Source organism: Pinus tabuliformis, chromosome 8 (assembly GCF_031772625.1).
Source record: "Pinus tabuliformis cultivar Carrire ecotype Pingquan chromosome 8, CPIR1, whole genome shotgun sequence".
In the NCBI taxonomy this organism is placed as follows: Eukaryota; Viridiplantae; Streptophyta; class Pinopsida; order Pinales; family Pinaceae; genus Pinus; species Pinus tabuliformis.
Genome location: NC_142294.1, coordinates 1,881,430,035 through 1,881,441,221, shown reverse-complemented (window position 1 = coordinate 1,881,441,221; position 11,187 = coordinate 1,881,430,035). Strand labels below are relative to the sequence as shown.

General features: G+C 43.9%; 1 protein-coding gene across 1 annotated transcript; it reads right to left on the bottom strand.

The window, feature by feature from the left end:
* Positions 1–2,929: 2,929 nt before the first annotated feature.
* LOC149243908 (uncharacterized) lies at positions 2,930–4,006 on the bottom strand. Its single transcript, XM_089371341.1, has one exon. It carries the CDS (start codon positions 4,004–4,006, stop codon positions 2,930–2,932), a length of 1,077 nt encoding a protein of 358 aa, XP_089227467.1.
* Between the last annotated feature and the right edge of the window lie 7,181 nt (positions 4,007–11,187).

Below are 11,187 nucleotides of genomic sequence, written 5' to 3'. Positions count from 1 at the left end.
AAGAGTCTCCTTCAACCTCAAGAGGGAAGAAGTGCTTTTGTTCTGCTATGCAAATCCCTTCCCAGAGTCCTTCCAATTCTGCTGCATTGTTGGTGTCTTTACCAATTGATCCATAGTATATATGCAATAATGCTCCTGTGTGGCTTCTGAAGATTCCTCCAAATCCGGCAGGCCCAGGATTACCTTTGGCCGCCCCGTCAAAATTCAGCTTGTATGAGTTGGTAGCGGGTGGGGACCAGGATAACGGGGAGGTGGAGCTGATTGAGGGACGGGTGATGACCTTGGCTAAGGAGGAAAGGTCTAGATTCCATTCTTTCAATATATTGCGCTCCTGCTGAGATTCTGGCATGTCTGTATCATACCACGTCCTGATGGCTAAGGTTTCCTGAATGCTTTTTTTTGAAGATAAGCCACAGAGCGTCTATTGACCGGTAGGTATTATTAAAGATTCTGTAGTTTCGCTCCTTCCAGAGAATCCAATACAAAAAGCCTGGAATAAGACTCCACAGAGAGTTGAGAAGCTGGCTTTTGAACGGGTTCTTAGTCCAATTCCTGATAGTTTCTGTTACATCCTCCATCCTTGCGTCCGATCTCATGTTGCATTTTTCAACTTTCTCCCAAAGTTGCTTAGCTAGCGGACATGTTTCCATTAAATGACTGATGGTCTCAGAGTTGAGATTGCAATTTGGGCATCTTGATGGCCCAATGAATCCCCGTTTTATCAAGTTGTCCCAGGTGAGTATGCGCCTTTTACTTAGAAGCCATAAGAAAGTTGAAATCTTGGGCCATAGACCTAGTAGCCAAACTTTTCCCCATATTTGATCCTTGTCTGCCTGGATGTCTGAATAGCTCAGTTGATGAGCTTTTTTAGTGGTAAATGTTCCTTTGGGTGTATGACCCCATCTTAGTCTGTCCTGATGGTTGGAGTAGCGAATTCTTCTGTATGTGAGTTCCTGATCGATGTCAGAATACGTTTCTCCCTGCCAGTCCATCTCCCAGAGGCTAGTTGGTTTCCAGATTTGGAAGTCATGATGCGTGGATTGTTGCCAGAATTGGTGGACACGGGTGAGGTTCGCCTGTTGCATACGAATTTGCCAAAGAGGCTTTTGAAATAAAGTTGCTAGTTTAGGGAGTTGCTGCCACGAATCCTCCCAGAACCTTGCTGTCGTGCCTGAGTGAATTTCCCAGAAGTTGTGCTCTTGAATGAAATTGCTGTGAAGCTTTGCAGTGTTCCAGATGGGTGATCCTTGGGTTGTGGAGTTGATTCTTATGAGATCGTTCCATTGACTTCCCGGGGCATATTTTGCTTGCCATAATCTGGCCCATGGTGAATGAGGTTTGGAGATCCAGTTCCACCACATTCGTGCTCCCATTGTATTGTTGCTTTGGAGAGGATCCCTTAATCCTAGCCCTCCTTCTGATTTGATTTTACAGACTTCTTTCCAGTTAACAAGAGCCCATTTTCTATTCAGTCCAGAGGAGCCCCATAGGAAGTTGCGCTGAAGGTTACGTATGGCTTTAAGGACCCATTTTGGAGCTGCCATGATGGAAAAAAGATACAATGGCATTGCTTGTAAGACCGATTTGATTAAGACGAGTCTGCCTGCCATATTTAGAGCACGGAAAGTCCATGATGAAAGCTTTGATTCTAATTTATCAAGGAGAGACCGCCAAGAAGCATGTTTGATGGCAGAGTCAGATAGGGGAGCCCCAAGGTATTTGGAAGGCAGATGGGATATGGTGAACCCCAGAATTCTGGCAATATTCCTTTGCATAGTGGGGGGGGGGTGTTGAAGAAGAAGAGTTGAGATTTCGAGGCGTTTATGGTTGTGCCAGAGGCGTCGGAGAAGAGGGAGAGTAAAGATTTGAAGACAGAGGCTTCTTGCGAGGAAGGATGGCCGAATAAAATGGTGTCATCAACAAACTACTGATGAGACTGAGGATTGAGACCATGGATGGAAATACCTTTTAGAGCTTGGGAGGAAACAACAGATTTTAGAAGCCTGCTGAGCCCTTCTGCCATTAGAACAAAGAGAAAAGGTGAAAGTGGATCCCCCTGTCTAATGCCACGAGAGGGACGAAAAGGAGATGAGGGTGAACCATTCAGCAGGACAGAGAAGCTGGGAGAGGAGATAAGGTTCATGATCCATCTGGTCCAAGTTGCACTAAAACCAAAAGCCAAAAGCATTTTGTGAATGTACTTCCAACTGAGTTTATCAAAGGCTTTAGAGAGATCTAGTTTTAGAATCATACCTAGTTTTTTGAGAAGCTTTAATGAGTGAATTACCTCATTTGATAGAATTATTCCATCCATGATCTGCCGACCTTCTACATATCCCGTCTGTTCTGGAGAGATGAGTAGTGGAAGGAGTGGTTTAAGCCTGTTCGCTATGACCTTTGAGATAAGCTTGTAGATAACATTGCATAACGCTATTGGTCTATATTTTTCCAGCTTATTTGGTTCTTCTCCTTTGGGAACCAATGCTATAAAGGTGGAATTAAGGGCAGGGAGGATCCAGTGCATGATTCTGGATTCCTCCACTAGTTCCCAAACCTCAGCTTTAATGAGCTCCCAAAATTCATGAAAGAAATTGGCTGTAAAGCCATCAGGCCCAGGAGCCTTGCCATCTTTAAGTTGAGCCATGGCTTCTTCGACTTCCTTTAGAGACGTGGGCTGAAGCAGTTTATTATTGTGATCCTCCGTTATGATTCGAGGAATGTGTTGCGTGATGGTTCTGATTGCTTCATCCCTATTACCTGTGGGCTCCTTGAGAATATCCCTAAAATATCCTGTGAATTCCTTCTCCATATCCTCATGTGCTTCAACTCTTTCCCCTTGTTGATTGTTTATGAATGTAATGTTATTGTGCATTCGCCTTTGGATTGTGGTTTTATGGAAGAATTTTGTATTCTTCTCCCCCTCTTTTAGCTAGCTAATTCGGGATTTTTGACGCCAGAGAGTTTCTTCTTGTTTCCCGCGCTCTTCAATTTGATTCCAAAGGATCTGCTCCTGTTGTGTTTGTTCATCTGTTCTGCCTTCTAGAATGAAAGTTTGTTGAAGTGCTTTCATTTGTTGTTCCAATCTTTGGCGATTCTCCTGTATGTTACCAAAATGTGTGCGATTCCAGACTTTGAGGACTTGTTTTAAGTTTTTCAGCTTTTGTTGGAATTGATACATCTTTGCTCCCTCTGGCGGAATATAAGATTTCCATGCCTCGTTTACCACTGTCTTGAAATTGGTATTTGTGAGCCAGAAGGCTTCGAATCGGAAAGGTCTATTGCAACAAGTGCCTGGCCTGGACCATTGTAGCAAAATTGGCCAGTGATCGGATCCTCCTTGGGGAATGATGGAGGCGTTGAAGTCCCCTCCCAGGTGGATTGCATTGTCCGAGATGAAGAACCTATCGAGCCTTGAGGCTATGTGGTGAATGCCTCGACGCTTATTTGTCCAAGTAAAAATTCCATTGGAGGTTGGAATATCCATGAGTTGATTGTTCTGTATGAATTCTCTGAGGCCAGTGCTATCACTGTCGAGCCTGATTCTGCCTCCTTTTTTCTCCTCCATAGATTTTATGATGTTGAAGTCTCCGCCACCGATCCAGAGGGGAAATTGCCTATTTTCATTGAGGATGGAGATTGTCTCCAGAAGATCAAGTTTTTGTTGAATTGTCTGCGGAAAATACACATTTGTGAGATGCCCATGGATATTGGTGCCGATGAGGTGGAAGGAAGCTTGGATAAGATGAAGGGTGGCATGGAAATCATATAATGAAATAGTCTGCGGGTTCCACAGAATGGCAAGTCTGCCTGAGGCCCCAGAGGCATCTACTGAAATAGAGCTGCTACCTGCCCAAATCTTGTTTCGAATTCTTTCAATAGCTGTGTTGCTGCTTTTTGTCTCTTGAAGAAAAACTATGGATGGTTTTTCTTGTTGAATCAGGTTTTTGATCATTCGATGTTTTGAGGGGCTGTTGAGTCCTCTCACATTCCAGGAAATGAGCTTCATGTAAACTGAGGTTTGGGTTTATAGAACTTTGTCAACTTAGGGAATCGCCCCGATTCCACAAGTATTTCACCTACTATTATGGTCCTCTGGAGGTCTGTCTTTCGTCCCCTTTTCTTGGTTTCTTTGAGTGCCTTTTTTCCGTCCCAGGGGCTTCCTCCTTGTATGCCAAGACTTTTATTGTGCTGCACTTTGGTCAGGACTCCTTCAAGTCTGTCTATTTGCCAGGGGGGAATTGAGTTGTATTCTTTTTGTTTGCATGCCGTTTCAAGTTTGAAGATGTCAAGACCATCTAAGCTGATATCCACCTGATCTTCCTCCATGATGATAGGGGAGCTCTGGTCTTCCTCATCTGCGTCTTCCTGTAGACTGAGAGCTAGAGCTGCATCTAGATCCATGGCTGCGGCTTGCTGTTTATTATCTAGCATAGATTTCCCCTGGGAAGAGGGGAAAAGACTATGATCTGAAACCAATTTTGCATTATCCGAAGGAGGGTTAGGAATGTGGTGAGAAGAGGCGGGATCTGAGGACTGCATGGGGGCTGAGGGGTTGTGGGAGGATGAAGGCATAAAAAACTTCTCCAAGGGGTCAGAGCTGGGTTGGTCCTGCGGATCTTGAGAAGCAAGCACAGTAAATCTGTTCTGGGAATCTGCTTTGATGGCATTATCAGAGACAACCTGGCTTTTCTTGGCATGCCTGCGGCGGGTGGGAATTTTGGTGAAACCTTCCGAGTCTTTATTAGTGTCATTAGATGAAGCTTTAGATTGCGAGTTCAGAGGACAGTCTCGGAAGAGGTGGCCATGCTCATGACATTTGCGGCAGCGAAAGGGGATGTGCTCATAATCTAAAGGCTGTGTCCATTCAAAGTCATCGTGAAAGAGACTTACCGAATCAGCTAAGGCCTTGGTTAGGTGCATCTGAACGCAGATCCTGGCATACGAGGTGTATTTGCAGGTTTTTGTTTCTGCCGCAACTTTGATGAAGGTCCCAAGTTTGTTGTCGATATTTGCCAGCGTTTCTTCTTTCCAGTATTCCACTGGGAGGGAATACATTCTTATCCAGACAGGAGCCCAGCTAAAGTCTTCTTTATCAGGGTTAAATCTTGGTTTCCACTCCGTGAGATAAAGTCCTGAAGAGTTAAAGAAGTATGGGCCGCCTTCGAATATTCGCGCTTTGTCCTCCACACAATGGAAGATGGCCGTGAAGAAGCCTTTCGGTCCAAGCTGCAGGGTAACTTGTCCTTTGGGCTTCCATTTTGAGGCTATCCAGCCCTGCAATGCCTTTTCAGTAGGCCAGAATCCAAGAAACTTTCCTATTAGCGCATGATCCTGCATGTATTGGATCTCACCGTTGATGCGGTGGCTTGGCAGATCGACCTTGATACGTTCTGCAGCCTTCGGGATGCAGGTGGCCGAGGTCGCCTTTGGCTGTGACGACGAAGCGTTATTGTGCACCTCTTTTTCTGTGTTTACCTCATCAGTCTGGGTTGTGGGTTTCTCTTTTCCTTCCGTCCTTTTTCCTCCCTGCTCAGCTTCAGGGACTGCGCCAGAAGGGGTCAAAGGCGTCCTATGCTGTTCCTTGTCAGAGTTTGGAGTGTCCAATGGAGGGGAGGTGGAGCTCTCCCCTCCTGTAGTCTTTGCCATTGCAGGCTTCCAGAAGGAGTCTAGTGGCGTCGAGAGCTTAAGCTGTCAGAGGCGGCGTGTGATTAGGGTTCTTAAGCGATTTGCAGGCGGGATGGTCGTATCGAGAGCCGAAGCATTCTCATGACATATTCCCAGTTGGTCAGTTCAAGAAGAATGGCATATTAAGAAAAGAAAATTATTTTCGCTGGAGAACATTTTTGAAGTCATTAATAGAAGATATTTATTTGGTGTTTTGCTATCACTCTCTTGAGATCTCTCCATCTTGGTTATTTTCACAGTTCACTAAAGATATTGTTGTGGATGATTCGAGACTCCTACTAGCTAGCAAAATTGAACCATTAGGGAGCAACATTTTGTCACTCGTAATGAGGACATCTAGGGCATTTTACTCACACCTTCTACTTATTTGGTGCAATAAGTTCTTATTCTCATTTTCTTCTTAGCTTTATGCTCCTTAATAAGGGTTGTGGTGTTATTTTCCATTCCATTATTGATTTTGGTGGGGAAGGTTATTCCTTTTGAGGAAACCGGTTGTAGGGCCTTAGTTTTCATAACTTATCTTGATTAAACAAGTGATTATTTGCCCCCTTTATACCTGTTGATGGTGCTAGACCCACCAACATTCAGGGGATCACCCCGATATGAAGTCCCAGCTAGACCTCGCACCATTTGGTGTGGGATTCACATCTGGTATGATGGCCCGGTTGCCATTATCTTAAGGATTTTCCTCAACTCTTTCTTGTTAGCACAAGAGAGTGGTCTGCTTTGTCTTTGGGAAGTGAGGTTCACATGCTTAGTGAGTGTAAGTGTCAATTGTGTCAATGGTTCTTTCGCTATAAAGGGAGAGGGTGAAAGTGAGTCCCAGGTTAGTTGGGATGCAGTCCCAAATCTACTAGGAACACACAACACAACAAGATGTGCACAAATTCGGGAGGAGCAGTCCACATGGATGCAGCAGTCACAACATATAAGGTAAGATAACACGTACAACACTCAACGGATGAGTCCAAACGAGTGCAATGGTTGTTGCAACAAGATTCATGTGAAAGGTTTGTCTGATGTCCGGGAGAGTAATCTGCATGGGCAATACAAAATTAACAACATGTTGAACACATTTCCATTAATAGACTATGTATTACAATAAGTGAAATAGTTCAGAGGTAGAACACAGGTTAAAGCAACATGCATTACAAGTGTTAAATATTAGTCTTACAACAAATACAATACATGCATGAAAATGTGTTGGACTGTTAATAGACTTCTAAATTAAGCAAAAGTTCCAAGACACATTGTTACACCATACATCACTAACCCCGAGTGAGGGGCATTGGAGCCACTACTTACTCCTCAAATAAAAGATTACAAAATCTCTTGGATATGTGGGAGGAGATGAGGTGAAAAAGTACTTTGCATGTACAAACGAGGGTGTTTTTATAGCCAAGGGTGAAACTAACCCTTATGGTTGTTCGACTACCCTCATAACCATTGAATTCCATGACTTTTTGACTTACATGACTCTTTGTTCAATAAGTGGGTCTCTTGGACTTCCATGTTACATCACATTGATTGACAACATATCCCATAGTATAGATGTGGGTGACATGACTCGACATGGCAGTGTTGGTACATTCATGTTGTTGTTGAAGTGCATGTTGAGCTTCAATGCTATTGGGTGATGGGTGTCTTCATGGTGTATCACAGCTTCACCTTCACATGGCGAAGTGCACAGGGTCTTCGATGGTCCTTGGTTCGCTTGATGAAGCTTTAGCATGTTGTTCCTTTCTTTCATGTTAGAAGGCTTGACAGTCTCATCTGTTTGTGAAGGTGCATGTTCGTCACATTTGTCCATTTCACATGCATCGTTCATGCGTCCATTAGTGAACATGTCCTTCTACATGTGCTCCCTTCGTTCATCCCATTCATCATCTTTCCATGTTTGTTGGTGTACCTGTACCTGCAGTCACTCATGACAAGACGACATCAAATCCAAAACCTCCTAGTCAACTGTGAAACATGATCATTTCGGATGCAGGTGACTGAGAGAGGCAGCAAGATTTTGAAGTGGGATGATGGCTCTGGGCATTGCTGATGAAAAATGCACAAGAGTCACTAAGTGATGGAGATAGGAAATATGAGTCGACAGTGACTGTCTGCGAGGTTTGGCTCAACTAGGAGGAAAAATTGCACAAATTTTGGGAGAGGCAGTCTGGGCTACACGAAGACAAGGTAGGCAAGATCTGCCCAGTTTCTGGAATGAGAGGGTAGCAGGGGCTGTAAGGCCAAAATTGTGCAATTTTTCGGAGGAACAGGCCAAGCTGTGAGGAGGGTCGGTAGGTAGGGATTGCACAATTTTTGGGAGGAATTTCCTGGGAGATTGGTAGCCAAAACCGCGTAATTCCTAGACGGAACTGGTAGTTGGCTGTTGGGGTCACTGGAAGCCAAAAATGTGCAATTACCAGAGGGAACTGGCAGTTGGTTGTTCAGTCACTGGCAACAAAAACTGTGCAATTCTTGAAGGGAACTGACAGTTTGGTTCTAGGAGCTGCTTGCAGAGGAAACTGCACTGAGGCTGAGAGGTCGGCCTGCTGATCATTTCTACACAATTTCTAAGTTGAGAGGACTACTAGGAAGCAAAAGGCCTGCTCATGAAACTGCGCAATTTCCGAGACGAGTAGTGGTTCGACTATCGGGATGAATGACTAGGAAAACTGTGAAATTTTCTAAGGGAGACAAGGATGGGCACTTGGTTTCTGTCCGGCCTGTCTGCCCAAATTCCTTAGTCAACTGAGTGAGTAATTTTAGTGGCTTCTGTGCAATTTTTTAGGGTAGTCAGCCCCAAGGTGACTGTCAAGTCCAACTATCCAGGTGGCCAGCATGAGGGTTGATTGAATTGCTTGTAGGCATCGTAGCTTGAAAAGACTAGCTTGGTGGTTCTACGTTGTTCTGGTTAACAATCGATCGATCAAAAGAGGAGTGATGGTCCAGTTGTCAGAGGAGAGTTTGGTCATGAGAACTTCAGCAAAATGACTAAGTGTGTGAATGATCGAAAAATGCATAGGTGATCATACGAACACACACTCGCATGACTCGACGACGAAATGACCCAAACGATCTAGACACACATGTTCAAAATGATTTTCCGACGGCGTAAGTGACAAGCGCGACACTCATGATTGACCGTTCATTGATCGAGATGATGCTTGTGCAATAGTGAATGTGACTCTGTGTGTGAGTGTGGCAGATGCTTTCATAGAGAACACAACAAGCACATACGAAGCGAAGACTTTGAGCATAACAAGAACATGGTTGCAAGAATGACTTAGACACTAGCATGCAGAAACTTGAATGAAATGAATAAGCAAGGCAGAGGCAAAGACTCACACGAGCTCACGGAGTGAACCTGAGTGTGTGCAGTCATCAAGTGAAACTCTCAAGGGAGTCTCCAAAATCGGTGCAGGCCAAAATTTTGGAGGGTCATTGTAGCCACTACAACACTGGCGACACACTGGTAGAACTATAGCTTCTCTATTTCAATTCATTGGTAGCACAGGGCCTTGGTATTTCGGGGAGTATTGAATCCCTATGTGGGTTAATTCAGTTTCCCCACTTACCCCATGGACATACATGGTTCACCCTTTGCCAACTCAGTCAAACACAATCAAAAGCTCTGCTTAGATCTTAGTGTTTCAAATCCGGGAAGGATAGTTTAGCTCGCAAGTTGAAGATTTTTAGAGTATAAGTTTTCATCTCTAGTATTGCTCCGCTGCTACCAGGCCTGGATAGTACCCCAGCGGAGTCACGCAGGAACACACACACTGATCCACTGCCAGTGAGCCTGGTCAATACCTCGGTGGAGTTGCATGCTTCACCTCTCTGTGCAGGATGCCTTTCTCTTCTTTCACCTTTGTATTTTTCAAGAGGACTATGCATAGGCACTTATTTATTTTTGGGGCAGAAGAAGGATCCAGACTTATTGAGAGCAGAATAGGTTGTTCCTGCAGAGAAGCAAGTAAGACTTATAACATAGGTTTTCTCGTTTAGATTTTACCCTTCTCCGTTTCTACTAGTTGGATGAGCTTGAACACACAGAGTAGAAGGCTAAGTACAGGCATGGGGCTTCCCAATGTGGACATAAGTTCATGATTGGAACAAACTTCCTTTGCAGACAATTCCCATTTTTCATCAGGACTTCATCAGTCGAAGGTTACAACCAAGCATAGAGAAGGCAAACAAAAGACTGGTCAAGGGTTACAGTGTCACGAGTTTCCTAAAATTTCAGCCACATACTCTATACAAAAGCCAAAACATAGTAGTTGGCAGCACTTATTTCTAGAAAAGAAAAAATATTAATATATCAAAAAAACAAAACAAACGTGAACAAAAATATTAAGTAGAGTCAAACAAAGAAAAAACAAAGATAATAAGCGAAAAAAACAAGATGAAAACAACAAGCAATAAGCAGACTATGTACATGGCATGGGCGTGACCTGACCTATTGAAGGTAATGCCTGAGATCTTGGCCGTTGACAGGAAGGTTGTTAGTCCTTCCGTCAAGTGATTGGAAATGATACGTGTGTAGGCCAAGCTTCTCATAGATCAGTAAAAGTCCATCGGGCTCCGCTATTGGAACCTGGTGGCATTCAAGAGGACCTTCAAGTGAAGACAACACCACTGTTTCAGGTACTGCGTGCAACATGGGTTCAGATGATGGCACGAGGTAGTTATTTTTATTCCAGGAAGAGTTCAAGTTTCTGAAGTCAATGCATAAGCAGAATTTCCCGAATTGCTTACGTGCAAGATTTAAACTAGAAAACCAAGTATGATGACGAACTTTGCAAGTAATCCAATCACCCAAAGTGTTAGTAAATTTTTCTATAAAGGAGTGCAAACAAAATGTATGTGCTACCTGGTCTTCGCTGCAATGACTTGTCTCCTCCTTTACCTGGGGTCTCATGTTGGATTGCTCACGTGTAGTGTGTACTCAAGTCATCATCTACCTATGCATACCAATCCTAGTACTGTTTGGTCAAGCGGTCAAAGGTTTTTCACTGTTGTGATTTGTAGCTTGCACTGAGATTAGCCATCTTCGGATAACGATAGGTTTCCAGGATGCTTTGTTCATCCGTAGCGGTGGTCCTTTTTATGTTCAACATGATAGCTTCATACTCAACATCGTTTTTTGTGCATTAGAACATCAAACATCTCGAAATCTTGCTTCGTCTGTTGTTTAGGATGACTGAGATACACTCAGTCCTTGAGCCATCATGTATTTCCGATTTTTCAAGACTCATGACCCACAACTCGTTTATACATGAACCATTTGGCGAGCTAGTACTACTGCTACTATCAGAAAAATAAAATGTACAAGTTTCACTACCATCAATTGGGCAAGGAAGGAGTCCCAACTACGTGTCTGATGAGGTTGGAGTTTGTCGTGCAGGATAACACTCCAATGTTGTTTCCAGGAGGGAGTTGCCAAACATGAGTTCTGCGAAGGCCAACAGTTCGTTCTCACCGTTAAGGGGAGTGACATTGTGTTTC

Bases quoted from the DNA above. Each gene is read 5' to 3' on its own strand.
- LOC149243908 (XM_089371341.1), bottom strand. From the start codon at position 4,006: ATGAAGCTCATTTCCTGGAATGTGAGAGGACTCAACAGCCCCTCAAAA.